The sequence below is a fragment of the Trichosurus vulpecula genome, chromosome 8 (assembly GCF_011100635.1).
Source record: "Trichosurus vulpecula isolate mTriVul1 chromosome 8, mTriVul1.pri, whole genome shotgun sequence".
NCBI lineage: Eukaryota > Metazoa > Chordata > Mammalia > Diprotodontia > Phalangeridae > Trichosurus > Trichosurus vulpecula.
Window position 1 is genome coordinate 203,506,342 of NC_050580.1, and position 27,805 is coordinate 203,534,146.

General features: G+C 39.4%; 1 protein-coding gene across 1 annotated transcript in view; it reads right to left on the reverse strand.

The window, feature by feature from the left end:
- Positions 1-7,915: 7,915 nt before the first annotated feature.
- The window catches only part of LIN52 (lin-52 DREAM MuvB core complex component), a 115,054-nt gene continuing 95,164 nt past the window's right edge, over positions 7,916-27,805 (reverse strand). The window contains exon 6 of the mRNA XM_036734312.1: positions 7,916-10,781. Within this exon, the coding sequence (XP_036590207.1) occupies positions 10,726-10,781 (56 nt within the window). The 3' untranslated portion in view covers positions 7,916-10,725. The remainder of the gene's footprint in view (positions 10,782-27,805) is intronic.

Consider the following 27,805-nt stretch of genomic DNA (forward strand, 5'->3'; position numbering starts at 1 on the left):
TTGGACCTCCTCGTTAGTCAAGTTTTCCCCAAGTCAGACGTCTGGCTTGAGCTGTGTGAAGCGGGAAGACAATTTGGGGCTTATTAGTGTCCCAGGGAGGCATGGAACTTGTGTTGCTGGGACCAAAACAGCAAGAGCTTTAGTGGCAAACTCCAGCCGAGAAAAGACTGAGCAATTGTCTCACCTAATTACCGGGAATGGACCTCTTTGTGTTTGCAATTCCGTACGGTTGTCCGATCGCTTTTCTCTGTTTGTTGGCTCAGACCGTGCTGGAAGTGTGCTAATTAGAAGAGAAATGTCCGGAGTGATCCTGTCAGCTCTCGTTATTCGTAGGGACAAAGCCCAATATTATTCTGAGGCACTGTTTTGTGAGGGTCCCTCTTCCAACTCTCATTAGGGGGAAAACACTGATGGGAGGAGAGAAGATTCTACTGCCTTTGCTGGCTGATGGAGCACTGGTGATGTTGTTGCTGTGCTAATTAACAAGCTTGGGCCAGCACTTCTTCCACCAACAATCTCAGTCCATCTGGTGCCCGGAAGCCTGACCATCTTCTTGCACAAGTAGAGAAAACATTGTGAAAAGAGTAGAGAAAGTTGGCAGCTGGTCTTTTAGGAGAGTCTGTCTGATATTCCAGGGTGTAAATAAAGCATAACCTTGCTGAACTCCCATATGAAGACAGGGGTTTAGGCAAAGCACAATTCATTGGTTGGGCAATATAACAATTTATGTCCTCCAGAGGGAGATGAAAGAACACCTGTTGAACTGAAATGCTGTGAACTTGACTAATACTCGTAATTATGAAGAGAAACTGAAAAATACATGCCAAATCCTCCATACTGATACAAAGCATAAATCTGAACATGTCACTCTCTTTCTCAAAAACCTTCAGTGGCTCCCCATTTCCTATAAGGTAAAATACAAACTCCTTAGCCTGGCATTTAAGGCTTCTATAATCTGGATCTCCCCTGCCTTTCTACCCTTATTTCATACTACTGCCCTTCATGAATTCAACATTCCAATCAAACTGGACTCCTAGCTATAGCATGAACTTAATATTCCATCTCCTGCCTTTAAGAATTTGTACAAGGAGCAGCTAGGTGACGCAGAGAGTAGAGCACTGGCCCTGGAGTCAGGAGGACCTGAGTTCAAATCCAGCCTCACACACTTGACACACTAGCTGTGTGACCTTGGGCAAATCACTTAACCCCAATTGCCCTGCCTTCCCCCCTCCAAAAAGAAAAAAAAAAAGAATTTGTACAAGCCAATTCTCATTCCTAGAATGTACTCCATCCTAATCTCTGTCTCTCAAAATCTTTGTCTTCCTTCAGAGGCCCAGCCCATGTGTTATCTCTTCTGTGAAACCTTTAATGATCCTCTCTCACTCAATTTTCCTTGGAATATATTCTTTTAATACAGGCTGTATCTCCACAACAAAGTATAAGTTCCTTGAGGGCAAGAATGCTTTCATTTTTGGTTCTGGGTCTCTAGAACCTAGCACAACTGTGCATAAATGCTTAACAAATATTTATTAAATGAAATTAGGACATGGAAATTGGGGATTATTTAAGAGGAACAGGATGGAAAGATAAATCACTGTGGGAGGGAATGAGGGATTTCTTGACTAGAAACCTAAAATATCACTTTGGTTCCTTCATTTTGATCTATCCAAACTTCCTACAACCTGCTGTAGCTGTTAACCTTCTAATAATTAGAAGTCCTAAAGTAATATGATAAGCAGCACTTTGCTGGAAATAAAATTTGTGGAGCTCATTCTGTGTTTTCTGTGAAACTATCTATGTCCTTATGAAGTCACAGGGGTAATGCATGAAATTAATTCAGCACTACTCTAACTCTCCACTGAAAGCACAAGAATAAAAAGGGTCTGTCATAAGAAGTAACTGAGCAAGAAAAGAACAATAATAAAGTATCCATAAAAAAGATCAATGGGTAATAAGGAAGATAAGAAAAACAGAAGATGAAGCCTTGACATCATCATTAGTTTATACTCATTTATACTCATTGAGCACTCATAATATCCTAGCCATCCAAAGAAGCAGAAGGCCAAGATCTGAAATCTTAGTCTCAGTTGAAAAATAATCAGGCCTTTGATAGTAAAGATTTTGATTAAAATTGAAAATCTGATTCTCGGTATTAGAATCATACTTCTGCAGGACATCAATGCTCATAGCTAGGTTAGGGTTAGGGTTTAGGGTTTAGGGGTAGGGTTAGGTGTATTACCAGGGTGGTGGTTAGCACGCTAAAGGCTAAGGAAAATGTTTGGGGCTGGAAAATTGAAAAAGAAATCTATTAACATGTAGAAGAATGCTCAATATGGTCACCATTGTCTTTGAACAAAAGTGGTTCTCCATGCAAATATTATTCTAAAAAGCAATGAAAAGCTCTTGAAGATAAGTATATTTGTGTCTTAGAAGAAGTGTTCCATTGCACAAAACTTATCAATTAAATTCCATTCAAAAGTTTGTCTTTCTTTCACACATCTCAGTGTGGGACTCAACGTTGACAGGGCAGTGTGGTAAGAGCAATTCCTACTCCATAGAGGCTAGGTTAATTTCCCTACAAGGCAATGAAGCTCTCTTTGTGACTTAATTAGTCAAATGCTAAGGCTTGAACATTTGATGAAGTTTTTTGGTTGTATGGCTGTACTTAAGTCTTGAGTCTTAGAACATTCCAAGTCAAACCAAGTCGATAAGTATTAAGTGTTTACTATATGCACGGCACTGTGCTAAGCACTGGGGATACAAAGAGAGGCAAATAAATTAAAAAGAAATCTCTGTTCTCAAGGAGCTTATAGTCTAACGAGGGAGATATATGAACAACTATGTACCATGAAAATAAAGACAGTGTAAATTGGAGTTAATCTTAGAAGGAAGGCATCAGAATTAAGGGGAAACAGGAAAGGTTTCTCCTAATTTCAATTTTTTTCTTTTTTGGATTTCTGCAAAAATGGCTAGAATTCTAGAAACCTACACTGGAGAAATCCAGCATTACCATGAGGAAACTAGACATTTAACCAGGAATCATGTCATTTCAATACGATATGTAGTTAAATGCCCAGCTAGTTTTTTTTTTTCAAGTTGTTTTGCATTGTTTGAAATGTTGAAATGTTCTATTTCAAGATAATGGAGTGAAATAGTATTATCAGCAAATAAACTACTAAAATATAACCCAGATGCAAAATTATATTGCATAAATATAAAGACTTCTAATGGATTTGGGTAATGGTGAATAGCTAGACTACTAGAAACCCATGTGAGGAAACTTAACATTACTATATGGAAGCTAGGCAGCTAACAAGAATTCATGTCTATCACATAAGTATAACAAAGACATGCATAGGGGCTGGACTAGTGATTTCATTAATACAAGGAACTCCCAGGTAAGGAAATTTCCTCTGCCAGGTTGACACTTTCTGTGCAACTTAGTCTTAAAGAGTTGCTTAGCACCCTGAGGGCTTAAGTGACTTGCCCAAGGTCACACAACCAGTATATGTGAGAGGCGGAACTTGAAACCAGGCCTTTGTTGTGTCAAGGCTAGCTCTCTATCCATTACATCATGCTGTCTATAGCCTTAGTATAAATGCATTTTTAAAAGTCCAACTCGATTTCTCCAATTTATTTTATATCGCTTGAAGTAATAGCAAGATAGCTCTTTAAAGTAAAGGAGTAAATTGTTATTACTAGGAAACAAAATACTAGTCATTATAGTTATATGATGATTCGGCAGCTGGTCCTACTAGCAGATTGATAACCCACAGACCCTGTCCCACATGGGGAGTCATCTTCCTGCTCTGCTACATATGCTAACTTTTGTCTGGGATTTTTTTAGGTGTTTCTTTTTTCCTTTCCCAAAGCTGTTGTTTTATAGAATCACATATAATTTTTCCTCTTTGCACCCTGCCTCAACCCTGCTTTCCAAAGAAGGCAGAGAAAGAATAAAACTGTAATCAACACTAAAAATCTGTAACTGAAGTGTTTTGATTCAACTCCTTTGCTCCTTACCTAACCTAGATCGTGATCACAGGTTTTTACCAGTTCACTCCTTCCCCTTCTCCTTTGAATCCCTGCTTTATGATCTATCAGTCCTAGCTGAAATTTGTTTTGCTTGTGACTATTTTCTGTCTTCTGTCTTAAACCCCTTCTCTGCCCTCTGCATATTTCTGCTTAATTCCATTGAGTTCAATGTATTTCTATACCAAACTCAGTGTATGTGTACAAAGCCTTTTGGGGTTCAGCTAAGAGTAAAGTTCACGAAATACCTGCTTCTCCACCCTCTCGTCAGTTTCTGTACATTTTTCTCCCACACTTGAGTTATGAGAAATAGTTTCTTCCCCTTCCATATTTCTTCCCAACTATGCCCCCTTTTCCCCTCCTGGTCTTTCAAAAACAATACAACAGAACAACACCCCCTCTTCCTACCCCTCTTTCCCACTCCCACGCCCCACACACACCCAGGCCTTTGCATTTGTCTTTATCCTATCGTTTGAAAGAACACCTGTTTCTTGTTCCCCATTAAAGTTCTTCATCATCATTTAGCCACCCCGCCCCCCACCCCCGCAATTGCTCAAATGCATTTCTCTTTTTAGGTTTCTGTTGTCTCCTGTGTTTATGTATCAAAGATTCTACCCAATTCTAGTCTTTTCAGCAGGAAAATTAAAGTTTTCTTTTCTGATAAAAGTCCATTTTCCCCCTATAGAGTAATACTCAGTGTTGCAGGGTGTTACTTTTGATTGCGAGCCTTTTTGCTTTCACCTTTTGCGATACTGATTTCCAAGATTTCTTATTCATATTAGTTGAAGCATGCTCTTTTGTGATCCTGAATTCAGTTCTCTGGTATTTGAGCTCTTTTTTTTTTTCCTGGATATTTGCAGTGTCTCTGAGTCTTTGCCCTGAGAGCTCTAGATTCAGCCTATAGCATAATCACAAGTTTTCAATTTTGGTTTTTCACTTAAAGGACTGGATTCGATTTCCTTTTGCCATTGGTTCTAGTAAATCTGGGCAGTTTTAAAATGATTTCTTAAAATGTTATCCAGATTTTTGTTTTGTTTTCATAGTTTTCTGAGTTTGATGATTCTTAAATCTCTTTAACCTCATAGTAGTTATACTTATTCCTCTAGTTTTTCAGTCTTTTGAATGTAGAATTTTTTTTTTTGTCTAATGTAATCATTGAACTATTCATTCTATTTTTCAGGGAGCCCATTCCCATTACTTGGATTGTTTTTCACCTCCTATCTTAAGCTCTTTACTTTCCTTCTAAGTTTTTCTTCAAAGATTCTGATTTTATAGTTTATCTCTTGCTTCATTTGTTGCAACCTTAGAATCCTTATGGGTGGGGCAGTGGAAAGAGCACTGGCCCTGGAATCAGGAGGACCTGAGTTAAAATGTTGCCTCAGATGCTTGACATTTATTAGCTGTGTGACTCTGGGCAAGTCATTTAACCCTGATTGCCTCAAAATTAAAAAAAAAAAAGAATCCTTATGGGTAAGACTTTTTTTCCCCTGTATTTATACATATGAAATTTATCTCTTCTTTTATCTCTTGGGCTTCCTTTCACTGATAGTGTTTCTTCATTATATTGTTTTCTTCTGTTTATTTCTACTACCAGTCTCATTTCTTGGATTGATTCTCTATGTTAGAGTCAGTCTCTGTTTTCTTCTACAATCTTGGTTGGGGTGGGCAGGCCCTGTTTGGTCTTTTTCTGTATTCTGGATAACACTGCCACTCTAGTACTGGATGAGAAGCTGGGACTAGGCCCCATCCTCTGCTATGATGTTTAGCTTCTTCCCTCATTTCCTGGTAACCAAATTCAAGTGTTGATCTTAACTCATCTTGGTCTCCTCCTTGCACAATCTCCAGTTGGGAGGTTGTTCTGTCCATCTCTTTGACAGGTCATCTGGAGGTCAGAAATGGTGCTGGTCTTAGACCTCCTGTAAAGTTGCATGGTACAGGCATCTTGGCGTTGCACTGGCTTTATCATCTCGCTGTGTCTCTGGGTGCTGTTCCACAGTATTCAGGGTTAAAAGCTTGGAAACAGTAGTATAATGTAGTAGTGATGGGACTGAAGTTATCCAGAAATCTCCTGGCATTCTCTTTCTGCTTCAAACAGAACAGTTAAGAGTTTCTTGACTTAATCATGTGCCAGGCACTGTGCTAGGTGCTGGTGTACAAGCACAAAGAATGGCATGGGAGCTCTGCATTTTAGCTATAACATTCCTGGCACTTTTCCTTTGGGGGATTTCTTTCAGGAAGTGACCAATGGATTCTTTCTATATTTTGCCCTCCAGTTCTTAGAGATTTGGGTAGTTTTCACTTATGATTTCTTGAAATACAGCATCTAAGATTTTTTTTTAAATCACATCTTTCAGTGAATCATTATGATTTAATCATGATTAAATCATTTAATCATGGTTTTCAGTGACCCCAATACTTCTTAAATTCTCTCTGCTTGACCTGTTTTCTTAGGTTAGTTGTTTTTGAACCCTATATTTTTTCAGTCTTTTGATTTTATTTAAATATTTCTTGCTATCTCAAGTAACTATTGATTTATGTATTCTAGTTTTCATCTAAGAGGCTATTACTCAGGGAAGGTTTGCCAGTTTCTATTCTGTTATTTGTTCTCCTTCCAGTTCTTTCCTCCAGAGCTTTCTTTCTTTTTTTCTTTTAATTCCTTCCTTCCTGTCATCTAGGTATTGCTGTAGTCTTTTCGGAAAATCCATTTTTTCCCTGAGTTTCTGTTTTCACTTGTCTTTAGACAGCTACAATAATTTTTTTATGCTGGTTGATATCACTTTACATAAAATTTCTCGTTTGAAGGAGTAAAGCACTTTGCAAACCCTACAGCATTATATGAAGATCAGTGATTATGATGATGCCTCTAGCTCTGATTATTAAATTAGATCTTTGTGCAAAAGCTAGGCTCTGCCCCATGTTGTGCTTTTGGGTGGGCTGGTCAGCCCAACATAATTTCACCTAGGGTCACCCAGATTCCTATGCTGACCTCCTCCTCCTCCAACTGGATGTTTGACGTTTTGAGATCTGAGTTTTCAGGGCTCTTTATGAAATCTCAGGACAGTGTTAGGCTCTCAGAACCTCTAGATACCTAATCTGTGCTGCTCTAATAGCTGCCCCAATACACCAGCAACTGCCATTATCTGCAGACTAACTTCCCAGTGTGGAAGCCCAACTATCCAGATTTCTCAGAGCAGGCTTGCCCTTGCTCCATACAGTCAATCAGTTCATGAACATTTATTAAGCACCTACTGTGTACCAGCCATTGTGCTAAGCACTGGGGATACAAATAGCCTTGCAGCCACATGTGTCTCCTGACCCCTCTGTGCTCCCATTGCGAGACTACTGGCTTATCTGGCTGCACTGGCAAGGGCTTTGCTGGCAGCCCCCATTTCTAGTGGCCCATGGACTGCTAGATGACTTTTTGTGCAGTTTCAGGGTGTAAGGAATCACTTGTTATAGTTTCTCTTTGCATTCTGTGATCATTATTCAGTTCCAGGTTTTTGCTGAAGTAGGTGTGTAAGAGCTGGACAGTCTGCCTCCATTCAGGAATCCACCTTAGCTCCAAGTCTCTTTCTTATGATTTAAAGTCTCTCAGGCCCCCAATATTTTTTAAATGGCCTGTAACTGTTCCTGAAATACCCCAGCAGTGATTCATTTCTTTGAATTAAGGATTTACACATCCAGGAATTGTTAAAACACAGATGTCCCACGCAGGGGTACCACACAAGCAGATGTTAGTAATAGCTTTGGCTGGATTTGGTTCACAGAGTTGTTTTCCAGTAACACAGCTGGCTGAGATAGAATATAGTAAGAGGTAAATTCTGATTGGGGGCTAGAGAGAAGAGAAGAATGGTAGGGAGAAGAAAAGATCAAGAGCGGGGAGTATCATTCAGTTCAATAAACATTTATTAAACACTTCTTACATTTGGTGCACTGTGCTAGGCATTTGGGTACAAAGATGAAAGACAATATAATCCCTGACCTCAAGGAGTTTTACAGTCTCATAAGGGCAATGACAAGTCCACAAATGACAACTATAATGTGGACGCTTGAAGAGGGCAGGCCTACGGGGGACACAGTAATCAGACAGGGCTCTTTGGGTGGCCAGGGAACAGTAGGATAGCACTTGGGGGAAACAAAAGGTGCCGAAAAGGGAAGGGTTTATGCATGCCAAAGACAAATCATCCACTTTACAATTTCGCCTAGGGCAAGACCTAGGTACTAATGTTGAGAAGGGTCCACAAAAATACTACAGGGGCCCCCTGTGCAAGTCTACACTAATCCAGACTGAACAAGCAGGGTTCAATTTCGATTTGCCATTGACCATTGTTTAGCAGTATGCTAACTAATGAGGATACCCATCCCTGGATTATTTATTTTAAAATAGAGTCTATTTAAAATTCCACTATATTATAGTAGTACCTTGTATTTAAAGAACAGCTGAATTCTCCAAGGAGGTTACAGCCATTTCTAGATACTTAATATACCCCAATACAATAACTGGGTTCTTTAATATTAAATGCAGAGCTTTCCAATGATGTCTAGGGTTTAAATATGTAACTTGAAACCTTTTGGAAAAACTCCATGCCCTGCTATAAAGTGAGATACATTTGTTATGACAGCAACCACCATATACAAATTATAATCTGCCCACATATAAAGTACATACATACATACACTGTACATAGACTTATATTATCAATATAAAAATACATCATTAACACGTCTAAGGATGACAAAACCAATAAATATTGCAATTTTAAAGCATCTACTCTGCTGCACTGCTGAGGACAATTAAGTGCTGTGAACAAGAAACTAAGACAAAAAGAACAAAAGTGGCCCAAGAAACCAATGACATAGTTTCAGCGTTTCAGATTATAGACATGAGTTCCAGGCATATGTTCCAATATCACTCAAATTTTTTAAGCACTGAATGTGCCTAGGTTATCAATTTTCCAAAATACACAGCAAAAAAAAGAATGTAATATTAGGACAATTATTTGGGGGCCACACACACACACACACATGCACACACACGCGAGCTAGGTTGCATATACATAATATGTACAGAGTTCAACCGCATTTAGTGAGATAAAGGAATGTCAGTAATATATTTAACTTAAAAATGAAACTTCAAAAGTTTTAGTTTCTAAGCCAAATCTGGCAACCAAACAGAGCATTCTCCTCATCCCTCATTTTTCTTTAATTTTCTTTCTCTTCTCACTAGGTGGAATTATTTTAAGTAATTTGATCTTATTGGGGAGAAGACCCAATAGTAATTCTACTACAGGAAATAGGGCACCAGCATCAAAAAAGGGTTAATCAAAAAGTTTTTAACACGGAGCTAAGAACATTTTGCTCACCACTACCGACAATGAAGACCAAAGAATGCTGGCGAGTCCTTCTGAGCTCCAAGAAAGACAGCTTGCTACCACCAAACACATGTTCTGGCTCGTGATACCCCACTGGAGTTCAGGATTACTAATTCTAACATGGCAACTGGCAAAATGCAGACTTGGGGGGGGGGGGAATTTGATACTGAATCCATTATATGGGGTTTTAACCTGTCCTCTCTAACACATGCAGTTACAGAGCTTTGGAATAGTTGCATCTGCACCAGGAAATCTTTCCTCCGTCAGACAGCCAAAAAGTCTTCATGCAGATGAAGTAACATGGATACAAGGATAATGCTACTGCCCCTCAATTCAGGGACACTTCTTTAAGCTATTCTCTGCTTCTGACTCTCCCAAACTGTTCTCTTTTCATAGCACCACTTTCTCCCACCTTTGGGCTACTCATTGAATGAGGCTGGGCCAGAACTGCCTGCCATGGCTAAACATAAACTAGGAGGAATCTTTCTCTTTGCCTCTTACGGTAGTTTGATATTGGGAGACTATCACGGAGCTGTGAAATCTATATGATATGATAGCTTATGATATAGGCTCCCATCGTGGAGCTTTCACATTACAAACTAACTCTAGAAGGACCAATCCATCACTCCCTCCTATCCCTCTACCCCTTACCAGAAAACAGAGCTGGAAGGAACAGTAAATGCCATGATAGCAAATGAAACTATAATGAGAGGTAAGGAATTTTTACAATCAGATGATGTGTTAGGAAGTTCCTATTTCTCAGGATATGGATCCTTAGGACCTACAACAAAGTAGGCTACTTCAGGATAGATATAATATCCTAGATGGGCCCATTCCAAATCCCCAATCAGTCATCTTTTCTCATCATAGACAGCCTAAGAGATCAATATGACTAAAGAGCCCACCTAATATGTAACAAATTCAAATAGTATGATTTAGACCAGATATACCACTAAATCAGACCAATGAAGGGATCATAAGGAGGCAGAGCAAGATCCCACATAGATTCTAAATCATTTCTGTAAATACAGAAGTGAGACTTCACTCTTTAGAATAAAGCAAGAATTTCTGGTGATCTAGTCTTAGAATGCCAAAGTCTCAATGCTTATGGAACAACAGTAAGTGATGATCCTTATGGAGAGCAGATCCTTTTCTCCCAACCAGTGTCCTCAACAAGAAGCGGAGCCACAGAAGCAGTAGCGAAGTGCATTCTTGATGGCGTACCCCAGGCCTGAGGAAGCAGTGGGGGTAAGCTGTCAGGTCTATACTGGAAGAAAGGAAGAACATTCGTTGTCCACTGAATATCTTATTCACAAGCTGTGGCTTATTTCTTGGGTTTCTCCAGAATGTTGAGAAATTTTCCCCGAGTCATCTCTCTAGCTGAAATTATAAAAGAAAAGAAGGGTCAATGTAAACATTACACTTGGTAATGGGATCAGAGAAGACAAACTAATTAAAAATGACCTCAGTTCTGATACCAAGCATATCTATGATAACAGTTAAAAAACCAAGAGCGATCCAAAACTTGGCAAAGTTATTCTAAAGTTGTTTGCATGGATCCAGTTTGTAGCCCAACTACTTGGGGCTTTATAAAGTCAGAAAAAATTCCTACAGGCTATCATTCCCCATTCTACGCTTAAAAGATCACAATGGAATTCTCAATCATAGTAGAAAATGGTCTTTTTTATTCAGTATTATCAACTTGTGAATGGCATAATCTAACATGTTCTCTCTATCTCAAGGGACTTGCTTATGATACAACTGAAATCAGAGGGCCCTCTCCACACTTTGGGCCTCTGGATGTTTATAATCTCACACTGAAATTAGAGCTCATTTGCCCTCGTCTCTCAGGAGTGGTAGTCCCTGGGTGCTATAATATAACACAGTTTATACTCCCTCAGTGCAGTTCATCTATGGATGCTATAATAAAGCAGAGTTTATAGAGCTTTGGTCTTCTCTCTCTTGGCATTGTCAGTTCCTAGATATTTAATATAGCCAGGCAGGGTTTATGTGTCTCTCTGACTTTCGGCACTATCAATCTCTGGTGCTGTAGTCACAACAGGGTTTATACAGCTACTTTCTTACACATGAGGCTTTGGAATCAAAGTGTAACATTTCTCAATTACAAGACCCACTACTTAGAAGCCCTCTGTTGTGCTCGTTTTGCCCAAAGTAGCATGAAAGGGCCCCCATGTGGTTTAACTGTCATTTTATTCTCTCAGCCATTTTCAGGACTGATGAAAAGTATGAAGTGATAGTCCCAGAAGCCAGAATGGGCAGCCTGGTACAGTATGAACAGCAATTGCTCTGGAGTCAGAGGAGCTGGGTTCAAGTCCTACCCATGCTCGCTACATGTGATCTTGGCAAGTAATCTCCCAGGGCCTCCGCTGCCTCCTTTTTAAAATGAGGGGGTTAAAGCAGAAGACCTTTGAGTCCCTGATGCTCCTAATGGTGTTTTGGCTCTGTCTAGGGGAATGAGAAGGAATTAGAATTATCTGAAAGAATAATGCAGCTGTCAGTATTAGCCACCCTACTGAGTCTCTACATACAAAACAGATCCTGAAAGAATGCATTTTCACTTCCACTCCTAGATTTACGGCTGGCTGGCATTCGTATAGGATTTGCAAAATACTTCACACATATTCTCACATCTGATCTTCACAACTCTGTGAAGTAATACAATCATTATTTCCATCTTACAGATGAGGAAACCAAGGTTCAGAGATGAAGTAACTTGTCCATGGTCAATGACTGGTTACACAGCTAAGAAGAGATTCAAACGCTTCTGTAGGCAAGAGAACATAACAACAAAACCCCCTACCAAAGAGGAGACAAGAGGCCCCACCACCACCACCCGGAGTGTAATCCTTGTATAATGCTCAGTCCATATCTATTTAACCAGGTTCTTAGAACTTACAATGGCACTCTTTTCCTTGGGATGGAAATCCCATAAAGTTTCAGGAAGCAGAAGGCTCAGAGAGTTAGTTCCTTTTTGTGGCCTAGAAATGTGGACACTCCAAAGACAACAGCCACTTCCAACCACCTTAACTCTTTCGGGTTAATAATGTAGCAGTAACAACAAACACTGATTTAAATGTAGCAGTAACAACAAACACCAATCTAAAGGACCTTTAAGGTTTACAAGGCACTTTCTTCACAACCCTGTGAGGTAAAGTAATACAAATATTATTAACTCTATTTCTCACTTATAGATGAGAAAACAGCCCCAAAGCTCACAGTAACAATGAGTTCCTGAAGTTCCAGCAGCTTCTGAACAGAATGCTGGATCTCTCAAACTGGCCATGGCTTTTTTCTGCTTTCTCTGATTATAGACTTTATAAGGGGCAAAATTATAGTTCAGGGTCCTCATTTGCTTTAGCAAAGTTCCCATAACTAAAGGGAAAAAAGAAAAGGGCCCTGGGGCTCCATCCTCCAGACCAGCTGACGACTTTGCACTAAGATCATGGGATCACAACCTTAGAAATAAATGGAAGTGACTTTAGAGATTGGCTGGCCTAACTTCCCTCACCAGACAGAGAGGGAAATCAGAGGCTCAGAGAGGTCAAAACAGCTTCAGGAGATCTTCAAGAGCCTCAGTTTTTGACATATTTTGATGGAAATGGATGGGAAGTAGAAGAGGCCTTTAACCCAGACTTGAAGCAGCACATGACATGAGATCATCAGTTTCCAAAAGTTCCAAATAAACTCCTTCCTCTAGCTTGGCATCATCATATAAACCTGTCTCCGGCTTTTTTGCAGACAGTCTAATCCAATTTGTGGAATGAAAAAATCTGGCCCAGTCTACTGGGCCACCTGCCTTAGGGTGCTTGTTGCCTGGGGACTTTCAAAAAGCATGTAGAATGAATGATTCTAGAACACAGCTGGTTCAACTGCTCTTCAAAGTTGTCATAGGGCAATGCAGAAATTCAGAGTTGGCGAGGATCCCTGCAACCAAAAGCATTTGGGCCTGGAGCACTGCCACTGGTCTCGCTAATTACACACTCACCCTGCTGCACTTTTTGCTTCAATGTCCCTTTGGATCTCTGCCTATTTTCCAATGTCTTTCCAAAATGAAAGGTTGTCAATATTTTAAGAAGCCACAATGAGCAAAGATTTAATCTAATTGAGAGATCAAAAGAGTTTAAAAGAAAAATATGAACTTTCCAATCTCTCCCAGTGACTTGTACTTCTTGAATTTAACAGATCCTTTCCCCTTCAATCATTCCTCCCCCTTCCACCTAATCCAATTGCAGAAGTGGCAGACACCACTGTAAAAGTAGAAGCAATTCGAAAGACATCATCATCTACTTGGGAGAGGAGAAAGTTTCCTCTCCTGCCAGTCCCATATAGGAGATATACGAATGCATGACACCTCCGCTCCCCAAAAGAGGGCTGTGCCCTATAAATCAGATTGCAAGCACCAGCCCCTTCTGTGCAGAGAGAGAAATTACTGTGGGTTGGGGGTTGCTCCAGAGCACGTGCCCTCCTGTTCACTTGTCATCAGAGATGTTAACATTTCTGATTAATTCACAGACCTCTCCTTTTATTCCTCATTTCTTTATCCACGCTATCGTGCTCTGCTGCAGCTTAAAGATTCTTACCGACCTGCTACAATAATCACCACCCGCTAAATGCCACCCCCCAACCTGGGGAAATTGTTTAGTGATGCCAACCGCGCTTTTAATTTGCAAGACATCAGACACAGAGGTAATTTATACCAACATCTGTTCATTTCTGACTTCTGAAACAAACACACATGCTGCTACAAAATCCCATTAGGAACAGGAGACAGCCTTCTGCTATTCTGTATTCTTCTTCTACACACACACACACACACACACACACACACGCTTTTATTTTTAAATGTATATCACTAAAAATCTCCCAACAAGGACCCCAAATTTCTTTTTCCATGTAGAAATGGAAACAGTACAGAAATTTTACAAAATGTTTCTATTATTCTTGTTTCACTCCTACTCCTCTTTCAGGTTTTCAACAATTGCAGCTAAAATGTATTCCTGGTTCTCTATGAGGGGGCAAGGTTACTTCCTCATAAGCTTGTGATTTGGTTTTTTTTTTTCCAGTTCTCCCTTAATCTCTACATTTCCTTTTTTGCTATGGGGGGGGGAGGGGAGGGGAGGGAGGGTGGGGGCGGGGAGTGGGGGTGGGGAGAAGCAAGACAAACTACCACAATACTCCTAAACAAAACTAGTCTTGTCTCAAGCCGGTACCATTTATTGACCTTTTAAAGCAGACATTTATGATTCTAGGCTTTTTGTTCAGAGAAATAAAACTAAGAAGAAATGCTACCACCACATGGTAATGCCTGTGGACGGAGGATGTGTCAATCTGCAGATGCTACAATCTGTGCTGTGAAGAACAGAAACATGACCCTTCCATGTCAAATCATGATTTACAGAACTTTGTAGCTGCAGTACACACATTGCAAAATGACAAATAAAAGATATAGTCACCACAGGGTCAATAAATAAATTATTCCAGTTAGTATGGGAAAGAGGCTTCTGGCTATATACTATTTTAAGATGTTGAATGGGTAAATTACAATGAAACTTTAAATTTAGATTAATTTTATTACTTCCTTATCAGTTGTCCCAGAACTTCCACATACACAAAGACTTGGAATCATTATAGCTATAAATAATTGAGATCCTTATGCCAGTTGAATGATGGGACCATGATCTCTAAACCCAATTTCTCAGGTATCTACCTAAAAAGGTCAGGGCCAAAGGGAGGACTCTATCTCTTCTTGCTGAGAGGGAGGAACAAGGTTTAATATAGCCTCTTCTTTAGAACTTCCAATCCTGCAATCCTGCATTTAGCCTTGCCTTTGGCTCCTTTTCCATGATGACTGTCCCCAAACTGCTTTCTGCAGTAAATTTTGTGGTGGCTGGTTGAAAAAGATTCAGTGGTATAGATTGATTTCCTACAAGTGAGGGAATGAGGGATTACCAGCAGTCGCCCTGGTTAACAAGATTGGGTACAGAATCTCTTGTAAGATCAGCCCACTCTGCCAGGGCTTTGCATCCTTTCCCCATGACATATGGGTTTCATTACAAAGATTTTCCAGATTTTAACTTCTAGGCAGCTGCATAGCATAATTCCACTGGATCTTTATGTAGGGAACAATTTAAAGGTTAAGTAACTTTTTAATCAAATAGAGACATGACATTTGGTTTTCAATCCCAAATGAAAACTACTGGTGCTGATACTCCTTCCAGTGTTACAAAATAAAAAGAAAAATGCAATGAGGATAAAAGGGATCATTACCAATGGTTCTCCCACATCTCTGAGAACACCACAACCAAATGCACTAGAAGACATGTGGACGGTCAGGAAAAAATAATGCAAAGAGCAATGTGAATGACTTGTATCTGTGAAACCTTATTTGTAATAGAAGATCAAATACCATGTCATAAGGCCAGCAGTTGGAAGTCATCCTCAGCTGAGCTATACTGGACAGCAATTTATGGCTGGAAGTCAGAAAGGAGATTTAGAAATCCTATTCAATTCAAATCTGGGTCCTGAAATGATGCCTTAGTGACCAGTCACAGAGAAGGCTTCTTTGGAGTAGTAATGGAATTTGTCAATTTTATGGCATTTGGCTACTCTTTTAAAAACCTTTTGCATCTTTGAAGACTCAACCGTAACAGGAAAAGGAAGGTAGCCACTAAGTGTCAAGTATATACTAGGCAATGAGTAGATACAAAAGAATTAGGAGAAATGTTCTGAATATTGGGGGCGGGGAGGGTTGCGCTTCCTTTATCATCACAGACTGTCCCTCCTTCTAGCTGGTGGCAATAAAGACAACTTACTTAGAAATAGCTGTGTATAAAGGCTTCTTCATGGAGTAACGAATGGTGGAAGTATATTCTTTAAAATGTTAATGCCTTTCAGATAGTGATACTGCCTATCCAAGACAGAGATATACAGAAAGTTCAGCTCTCTAAAACTGTGTATCATAATCTGGGCAATAGGCATTCTTCATCCATTTTGGTTTTTCCATGTGAAAACTCAGAATTTTTTTGAGTGTTTATGTATTTCATTTGTTGTTTGTCCTGTTTTTGAAGAGGGCCAATGACATCATAGGTGATGTCTTAGCTTGTGTGTGAATTAGATTTAAGTGATAGAGTTGTGCGAAGTCATCAGCCTTACTCTCTCTTCCTGAGTCACCAAAGTCCAGTGGCAAGCCAAAGTCAGGATGACTGGTGATGGTCCGGGACGCTGTGGATAACCTTGTCGTCTTTGATGTCTGACCAAGCTCTAAGTGCTCCACAGCGCCTGCTTTAGTCACTTTCATGGCAGTTGGAACAAACTGTTCTCATCTGCCCATTCTGCCAGGGAAAGTTTCTGCATACTTGGGGTAGATGCCCCTCCCCCAACTCACCAATGCATTTGAGGCCTGTCAGTTACTCTCAACCTGGTTTAGCTGTCTGATGAGATGGTTTACCAGGCTGTGGCCACTGTGCAAGCTACAGCTTTTTGGAGCCACAGGTGAGAGTTGGGTGAAGGTGGACACCAAAGCTGGATACGCAGCCCTAAAAAGGGCCCAGCGAACCCCTACACCAGAGTTGTGAATACTTCATACATCTCATGACGTTATGGGGGCTTCATAGTAATTGGTATATCACCTACCAATAGAAGCATATGGAGAACTTCACTATCTATAGTCAATCAATGAATGCTTATTAAGTGCCTCTGTGTACCAGGACTGCTAAACACTGGTGATACAAGTAAGGCATACAATGGTCTCTTCTGTCAAGAAGTTCACAATCTAACAGCGGAGACAACTTGCAAACACAACTACATACAAACAAGCTCTTTACAGGCTAAAGTGGAAATAATCAACAGAAGAAAGATCCTAGAATTAAGAGGGATCAGGAAAGGCTTTGTGTAGAAGGTAGGATTTTTGCTGGAACTTGAAGAAGCCAGGGAAACTTAGAAGGAATCTCATTTCAGTTTTGGCCTCTGTATTGGATGTTGGCGAATACCTTTGGCAAACCCATGTTTTCCAACTTTATACCTGCTTGATATTAACAGTGTCATTTATCTTTGCTGGACATCTTCATGCCATGGTGCTACACCTCATCCCTTGGTGCTCTATATTCCTTACTGGTAGGAGTTAGCATCATCTAAACCCAAACCCACCATCCTGCTCTCTGGACACCTTCCTGCAATGTTGCTGTGCCGGCTCCATCCACCACCAAGACCCAGCACTTTAGCCTCCTCCTGGGGCCCTGCTCCTAGCAGTTTCACCAGATCTAGCCCAGCCCAGATCTACTATGCTATTCTCCAGCCAACTGTATGCATAATCTTCCCTCCTTCCCAACTCACTTTTCCATTTCTGGCTTAGGGAAAAGTAACCAAATCAAAACTACCATTTCTGGAAAAAGCATCCCAATTAATTGCCCGATGACTCCATTCATTATCCCTGCAACTTCCATGGCCACCACTCCCCTATATGTGTTGTCTACCCCATTAGAATATAAGCTCCCTGAAGCCCAAGACTCACTGGCTTTGGTATTTGTATTCCCAGTACTTAGCTGGATCCATGACTGGGAAACCACTTAACCTATTTTAAGCCTGAGCTTCCTTATCTGTAAAACAGAGATAATAACAGGAAATACTGCACAGGGCTATTGTGAAAATCAAATGAGACAATATAAATAAAGCAATCTGCAAACCTTATTAAAGTGCTACATAAATGTTATTATTTCATTCATTCAGTTCAAATAACCTATACACAGATCTCTGAACCAAATACAATTCAAAGAAAAAGCAAAGTGATGATTGCATCAAGCCTATGTATACTGCAAAACTTCCTAAATGAGATCCATAAGCACTAAAGGAATTCAGTCTACCTGTCCAAGTCAACGAAGATGCCTGTTGTCAAGACAAGTTATACAGCCCATGGACTTGGTCCATCAACATAAATACCTTGGACAGACAATGTATGTGGACCATAAGCTGGGCTATAGCGAGAATATTCCATTACCTCAAAAAGAGAGTAGAAATATTTGTCAACTTAGCAAAACTAACACCACTTTGTGACTGAGCTGTTTTGAGCAAGTTGTTTTTCAATAGGAAGATATGTACTTGTGAGGTCTTAGATAACTGATAAGCAAGTTAATGGACCCTCTCTTTGATAGAATAGACCACCAAGAGAAAAATATCATAAACTACTAATCAAGTTATATGGAAAACAAATTAGGAACACTGATAGCTAGAACTATAAGAAATCCACCAGAAGAGCTAGCCATTAGCTTATTTCTGGGTCATGACTGGGACAGGTTCCTGCACTCCCTGAACTTAAGACTCAAGTAACCACTCAATTTTCAAGTAGGGGCATTGTTGATTTAGGGACTTGCCAGATCACCACTGTGGGGGAAAAAACAACACACACACATGGTCTCCAGTGGGGCAGAGAGGAAGCCTAATCATGGTTACCAGCATGAAAGACACTTATCAGGACCAACAAGACTCAGGTTAGTGATTTGTTCTTAGAGGGGGCTGATATTTGTGTTGTTTGCACATACTGATTGATGAAGTTTGATTGCATGCATTGAGAAGTGTAAGTCTAATTAGTGTTTCCATCACATTAGTTAGCATATGTAATGGTAAATCAAGCTATAAGTGTGCACTGTGCATCACACAGGCTCATAAACGAAAAGAAAGAGAACAGGCCAAACTGCCTTTGGGAAACCTCACAGTGCTTTTAATCACCCCAAGCTTCTCCCTGAACTAAAAGCCCATCTTTTAAAAACAATAATATTGATGCTGCTACAGAATAACATCGTCTCTAAAAAAAAAGTTTCTAGTCATACAGAGAATAATGGAGGCAATAGAGGGCATGAGAAGGCTGCAACACATTATCAACAAGAACTGTGCAAAAGAACTAGAATGAGTTGCTTAAGACTCAAAGAAGTTAAGAGATTTGCCCATGGTCAGGAAATGGACAAGTGAAAAAAGCACAATTTGAACCCTGGTCTTCCTAACTCCAAGTCCAAGACCCCTATGTGATGCTGCTTCTCAGAAAGTTTGATATCTAAGATAAATAGGGAGTTGATATAAATAAGATTCAGGGTCATTCCTCAATAGATAAGTGGTCAATCATATGAACAGATTTCAAAAGAAGAAATTCAAACCATCAACAACCACTTTCATGAAAAAAGCTCCAAATCACTAAAAATAAGAAAAATGTAAAATAAAATTTCTCTGAAGAAATTACAACCTTACAACCAAACTGCCAATGATATTAAGAGTCAGAAACAGCTAATGTTGGAGGAGCAGTAAGAAGTTAGTCATGTAGTGGTGGTAGAGCTGGAAAATAGTACAGAAGACAACTTGAAATTATGTGAAAGAAATTTAATATGTTCCAGTAGTGTAGTGGTACCACTACTTTTTTGAGTAGCCAAACAGTGAAAAAAAAGTGGTCAATGGTTAAACAAATTGTAGCACACAAAAAATATTATTGTGACATAGTAATGACAAGTATGAGGAACTAAGAAATATACAGAGACTTGTATAAATAGATAGAGAATGAAGAAAATCAAACTAGGAGAATATATCCAACTACAATAATGAAAATGAAAATTTTCAGAAATCAGAGTAGATGTAACAACCAATCTTCATTCAAGGGAAGTGGTGATAAAACACACTTCTCTCCTCAGAGGAGATTCTCTCATCTTTGTATTCCTAGCACCTGGCATGGTGTCTTGCACATAGCAAGAGCTTAAATGTTGAATTAAATTTCTTCTAAAAGGTAGATAAGGGAAGGGTATTTTCTTAGCGAATCAGGAAACTAAATCCACATTCAAAGATTTTCCTTAAATTCAACATATGGCCCACTCCCAGGGAATGTAGCATGTTCATCTGTGCAGTTAGACAAATTTGTGCTGCACCAATATTGAAAAATCTTCTAACTGGCCTTTTACAACAGAGAGAATAAGACAAAGATATCCCTCCAATAGGATTTATTCTTAAAACATCAAGCTGGAATGTGAAATGTCAACCATGATACTTTAACACAGAAGGTAGAAAAGGAAAATTCTTAATTGTCAGGTATCCAAAATTTTTTTTACATTCAGATGAAAGCCTGTGTTTTTCTATCAGCTCTGCTTCTTATGCCCTCTTACGTGCAAAATAAGACTAGTTTTCAAATTCACAATCACCATCCCATTCCCTCCAAATACATATAAGACTTGTGTTCAAGGAGTAAGAGTTAAGTTCACAATTTTATTTATTTCTCACTTTATCTCAGAGCTTGCTTCACAGATGTATCCATTTCCTTTTTTCAAGGATAGAAATTAACTGAATAAAGAGCAATGTGAATCAGTGATCCAAGCAATGTATTCCTATCATTCTCCGGACTAGAATATTTATTAAATACCCACAGATCTGTCAGGAACTGCCCATGCCCTTATATGGTAGTAAATCTCAGAGACATATTCATTATATGACCTTGAACTAATCAAATTCTCAGGGCTTCAATTTCCTCATCTATAAAGTGGGATAATATCCCACTAGAATAATCCATTTTGTGGGGTTTAGACAAAAGAATAGTGACAATGACTTTACAAACAAAAGTGTATAAAACAACAGATACCAGTAATGCCACTTTACCACAGGTTAGATATCAATTCCTAATATAGCTACAGACTTATTTTTTAAGGACCACTTCGAGCCAAAGAAAAACAAGAGTAGTACAATATAGACCATTTTAGGTGACTTGGATATTAGGAGAAGATACTTTTTTGGTGTCTCCTATTTCAAAGAGCTGGTGCTAGACAGAGTCCTAGAAAAACGAAGGCCCGATCTCTTGACCCCTAGGCTGGGAAAGAGTTACATCTCCTCTCTGTGAAGCCAATAAAAACCTCTCTTGATTATAATTTAGATAAGAGCCACTGGATTGAATAATAATGTCTGAAACTCCCCTGGCTGTTTCACCTTGAGACGTCCATCACTGGGTTAAACATGATGCTAATTGCATTTGGATTGATTAATTTCTCTCACTCCTGTCTATTCGAATAACGCTTAACAAAATAATCATAGCACCCAGAGCCAAATCTTCTCTGTCAAAGGAATGAAGCCATCAGAACCAGCAGAGATGAAAGAAATGAAGATGACCCGTAATTACTGCTACGGTGATATCATTACCATATTATACAAAATGAGTGCACAGGGGGAGGAAGTATAGAGGAAGGAGGGGCTGAGATTATTATTATTTTTTAATGGAACTTTATATCCTAAGAATCTTAGATATGACACCAAGTAGAACACACAGAAATACTGACCTTAAAAAAATACAAATCTTACACATGAAATCACAAAATCTAATGAACACTGAGGCCTGGCATACAACAAGTGTGTAGAGTTGTGAACAGGGATTATTCTCTCCACATTTTTTCATTGCAATAATACTTTGTATATTGACTTGCTTGGAGATTTAAGAAGCCTTTCTCTATGCCACAAACATCCCCCACAGCCACTGCACAACTTTCCTCTAAGCCCACGGAATAAACTTAGTTTATTTGTTTATTTGAATAGAAGTGGCTTTCTTTATATAATTGAGGTATAGGTTTTTAATTTGAAGCTGAATTCTTGCTGAGAATTAAAAATATAAATTTGCAAATCCTTAAGGTTCATTATAGATCTATCTTCTGGCATATGATGGACTTAATTTAAATCATGATCTGAAACACTAGTAAGGAAGAACTGATTTAATAAATGCCCTCTAGTCATTTGATATAACTTATTAATACATATTCTTTGAAAAAAAAAGGAGCTAAATATATAGTTTCATTCTTAGAAGAGTTAAAAGCAAAGATTTACTTTGGAATTTTTCATTTTAGTTTTCTAAGTGTATTAGTCCACCAAATAAGTTGCTTACTTTATGTGCCAAAGTTACTTGAATCAGAAACATGTGAAGTACCTTGTACATATTTTTCAAAAATTTTGTTGAATGGATGGACGAATGCCTGAAGACTTTGGAGAGTAAATCAATTCAATAGGTTGGGGTGGGGATTAACATTGCGACACTCTATTAAAGGAACAAACATCACCAAAAACAAACCAGTACCATTTAATGGCTCCCTCTTACCTACTAAAAAATTCAGATTCCTTCATTTGACATTAAAGGTTCTCTATAGTCTGGGACCACTTTATCTTTCCATCCTTACATGAAACTTATATTCTTTGTCTGCATTATGTGTTAACCAACTGAGTTACTCGGCATCCACTACATCCAATGATTTCTGCCCTTATACATTGGCTCACACTGTTGCCTGTATCTAGAGCGCTGTCTCTTTTCTTGGTGGAATCCTTCCCATTATTAATGTTATTTCCATGAGGAGTCTGCCCTCTAACTTCCTTCAAATTCAGCCCAGGTGATACCTTCTGTCCCCCTCATCCTTAGTGCTCTCTCCCTCTTGAAATCACTTGCATTTTGCATATATGTTATTTTTACTTATCTGTGTACAAATTGTATCCCTATCCCCTTTGCTCTCTAGTACAGTATATGCTTCTTGAGGGTAATGACTATTTAGTTTTATTCTCTGCATCCATAGCACTTAGCACAGTGTGACACATAGTAATCCCTAAATAAATGTTTGCTGAATCGAACTGAGATGTAATAGTCAATAAACATTTATTAAGCTCCTACTACATGCCAGGCACTGTACTGAGGATACAAAACAAAAGAAAGATAGTCCTATCCCTCAAGAAGCTCATAGTCTGAAGGAGGAAGACAACCTGAAAGGAGCTGAAGGAGGGAGCAGGAGTGGGGAGGGGGGGGAAGCTACCCACAGCTAGAGATTTCTGAGCAGGCAAGTGACACAGATGGACTTCCTCTTTAGGATCATTATTTTGGCGGCTATATGGAGAGTGGATTAAAGAGGGAGATATAGGTAACAGAGACTAATCAAATTACAAGAGTCCAGATGAGATGCAATGAGGGCCTGTACTATGTTAATGTTTCCATAAGTAGACAGAGATTGTAGATAGATGCAAAAAAAATGTTATGGGGACAGAAATTAACTAGACTTGCCACTAGAATGGATAACGAAGTGCTTCAAGGCTCAGAACTTAGGTAACCAGAAGGACAATGGAAATCATAAGAATCAAGACGTTTGAAAGAAGGGTGGGCTGTTTGATGAACCTATAGTAAGCTTTGTTTCGGACATGTCTGAGATGCCGACGGGACACACAGTTAAGAGATTTCCAGCAAGCAGACAGTGTTAAAGAACTTATGTTCATAAGAGACTAAAGGCTGGATACACAGATTAGGGAGTCATTTGCACAATTCAGCTGGTAGGAACTGATGAGATCTGTAGAAAGAGAAGAAAAATTTCAGGGAGCATCCCCAGTAGGAGACAGATGACGATTCAGCAGAGCACATAAAATGAACAGCAGAATATCCAGGAGGAAGGTGAGGTAAACAACGTCAGAAGCTTCCAAGAAATCAGGGAGGATAAGGAAATGTAATTGGATTTATCAATTAAAAGATCATTGGTAAAATAGTTGTAGCAGCACTTTTTGTGATATCAAAAAACTGAAAACAAAGTATATGCTCATTGATTGGGGAGTGGATAAACAAACTGTGGTACATGAATGTGATAGAATATTATTGTGCTGTAAGAAATAATGTAGGTGATGGATGACAGAGAAGCATGGAAAGATCTAAATGCAGAGTAAAACAAACAGCAAAGAAAACAATATACAAAATGATAACAATGTAGATGGAAAAAACCATCACACACACACACAAAATCAATCAATCAAAAGCAAATGCTACAAAAAGAGGTTCTAAATAGGAGATATGAAGATATCCGTACCCGACCTTTGCAGCAGTAGGAGGTATACAAGTGTGGTACATTGCATATATTTTCAGAATTTTTGTTATATTAATCAATTATGATGATCTGTCTTTCTTGTACATTGTAATGGTAATGTAAATTTGAAGATCTTCCGCATCCATTAATAGGCCCTTGTGACCTGCTTATGTCACAGGAAGCCTAAGTCTCATTGGTGGGAGGAGCTTGCTGAATGGGTGGGGTAGGAAATGCTAAGAGCAGAGGAGAGAACAGCAGGCAAAGGAGACAGCTAGGATTTGTGAGTATTTGATAGTGGGAAGGTCCCAGAACGGGGGACAGTTACAGGATGGCATGGCTCCCCGCTGTGATAATGCACGCTAACTTCTTTACTGCTATGATGGATTGGACTTACTGGTTTTGGGATCTGATGTTTTGCTTCTATCTTCTATATGGAGAGTCTATTTTGTTGATACAGAACCAAGTCAACATATTCATAGCAATAGTAACTATTATGAATATTGCCTTGGCAATATATACATTTAAAAATTTTTGTTATATGGGACAGTTCTCTAGGAGAGGGAGAAGGAAAGAAAGACATACTAGAGGAAATTATGGTGATATAAAAAAAGGGGAGGGATAAATAAAAACTTACTGACAAAATTGTCTGGCAGTTGTTGGCAAATCTAGAAGGTTTCTAGTCTCTTGGAGGGGGCTTCCAGATTAAAAGACTTTGAGAACTGAATGGAAGGTGAGGAAGTATAGGTAACAAGTACAGACTGAGTTTTCTAGATGTGCTATAAAATGGAGCTAAGATAAAGGATGAAAGCTTGAGGACTGCAGGTCAAATGAACTTTTTTTGCTTAAATGATAGAACAGCAGAGGCATGGAAGACCAGGGAATGGTTGTAGGCAACAGAGAAGTAGTTAGAGAATGATCAAAAATAAAAGAGAGGAGGATGAAAGGGACATGCACCTGGAAGAGATCATAGGAATAGAGATTTAGAACTGAAAGGAAAAAGCCACAAAGGCGGTCAAATCCAATGCCCTCATTACACTGAAGAGGAAACCAAATCTCAAAGAGACTAAGCAGGGAAACAATGGCGTCAAGGACGCAAGTAGAGAAGCTGGTCTGGGCAAGGAAGCCTTTGTTAAAGACTAGAGCAAAGGCAAAGAGGTTGGGGCATGATGAAGGTTTCTGAAGTACTGAATGGGGGAGAAGAGGGAAATTACAAAGGATGGCTTTTACTGCGTCAGTAAAGCAGGAGGTGAGGAACTTTGCTAAGAGAGAGAAGACACAAGATTGTTCTGAGGGAAAAGAAAATTTGGAACAGCTGATGTGTATTGTGAGAGGGAATCAAGGAGCAAGATGGAATGATAATATGACTTCTTTTATTGGCATTCAGTGAAATTTGGGTTATTTAACTCTATTTCTTGTGTTGTGAATCTGCGTATTTTAGAATTTGTAAATATTCCTTTCATTGATCAGTTGTGTTACCATAGAGTTTCTAATAATTTCCTTTACTTCCTCTTCATTTTGAACAGTCTTATTTTTCATTTTTCATACTTTTCATTTTTCCTTTAAAAAACCAGATTAGGTAAAGGTCTATGTTAGTTAAATTACTTAGTCTCCATATTAATTGGCATACTTTTCTTCAAAAGTCCTCTGTTATAAATTCTATTGTGTTATGTTTATTAAAGTATGTGCTTAAAATTTCTGCTTTTCTGCATTTGCTTACATGAGACTTTTATGTTCTAGTCCAGGGGTGGAGAATCTGCAGCCTCGAGGCCACATGTGGCCCTCTAGCTCCTCAAGTGCAGCCCTTTGACTGAGTCTAAACTTCACAGAACAAATCCTTTTAATAAAATCCTTTTAATAAAAGGATTTGTTCTGTAAAACCTGGACTCAGTCAAAAGGCCACACCCAAGGACCTAGAAGGCCACACGTGGCTTCAAGGCAGCAGGTTCCTCACCCCTTTTCTAGTCAATGGTTAATTTTTGTAAAGGTGCCACAAATAGCTCAGAATACATAAACTTTTTCTATTGCCATTCAGTAACTACCAGAGAGCTATTATAGCTAAATTTTCTAAAATTCTATTTAGGACATATCATTTTGTTAGATTTGTTTAGGTCTGAAAGAGGTACATTAAGATCCCCAACATTTATACTTTTGGCATCTATTTCTGCTGCTTAATTCAATTAACTTTTCCTTCAAGTATTTAGATGCTATGCTATTAAGTGCCTCTGTAGTAAATACTGCTATTATTTATTTATATTTGGTGCCTCTACATATAATGAAATTTTCTTATGTCTTTTATTAATGTCTTTTTATTGCTACCTTTCCTATGATCATGACTGCTACCTTTGGTTTTTTAAAGTTCACTTGAATGACTGGGGAATGTAAAAAACAAACTGTGGCATATGAATGCAGTGTAACGTTACTGTAAGAAACAACACAGGGGTGGAGCCAAGATGGCGGCTGGAAAGTACGGACTTGCTTAAGCTCTCTCCCAGGTTCCTCCAAACACCTGTAAAAAATGGCTCTGAACAAATTCTAGAGCTGCAGAACCAACAAAATAGCAGAGGGAAGCAGGGCTCTAGCCCAGGAAAGCCTGGGTGGTCCCTGGGAAGGGTCTATTGCATGGAGTTGGGAGCGGAGCGGAGCACAGTCCAGCGTGGGCCGAGCCAGGCCCAACCAGACCGGGAGCCAGGCGGAACAGGCCATAGCCCCCGGAATCAGTGAGCTCTGGCAGTTACCATACTTCTCAACCCACAAACACCAAAGACAACAGAGCAGGTTACTGGGAAAAACTGCTGGATCTGCTGGATCTGAGTGAAAGGAGGGCGTGGTCGGCCCCAGCCCTGGGGATATGGAAGCAGTGTAGCTCTGGGGCTGCTCCCAAAGCTCCGGCTGTGGTTGCTTCTGGCCCCAGGCCCACCTGGTGGGAGGAATTAAGCAGGGATCAGAGCACAAGTGCAGAGACTGCTTGGATCTGGGTTGCGGTCTGGGTTGGTGGCTCTTGCAGGAGGAAGAGCGCTAGTGTGGCAGAGCTTGCTGTGTAGAAGAAGCTCTGAAAACAGCAGTGCAGCCCCTCAAGCTTGGGACAAAGTACTTTCTACAAGCAGTCATACACTGACAAAAAGCTCAAGGTTCAAGTAGTTGGTTGGGAACATCAACACGCAGCGAAAACGGACTCAGATTCAGACTCAAGTTTTGGAATCTTTCTTTGGCGACAAAGAAGATCCAAACATACAGCCAGAAGAAGTCAACAAAGTCAAAGAGCCTACATCAAAAGCCTCCAAGAAAAATATGAATTGGTCTCAGGCCATGGAAGAGCTCAAAAAGGATTTGGAAAAGCAAGTAAGAGAAGTAGGAGAAAATTTGGGAAGAGAAATGAAAGTGATGCAAGAAAATCATGAAAAACAAGTCAATGACTTGCTAAAGGAGACCCCAAAAAATACTGAAGAAAATAACACCTTAAAAATAGACTAAGTCAAATGGCAAAAGAGCTCCAAAAAGCCAATGAGGAGAAGAATGCCTTGAAAGGCAGAATTACCCAAATGGAAAAGGAGGTCCAAA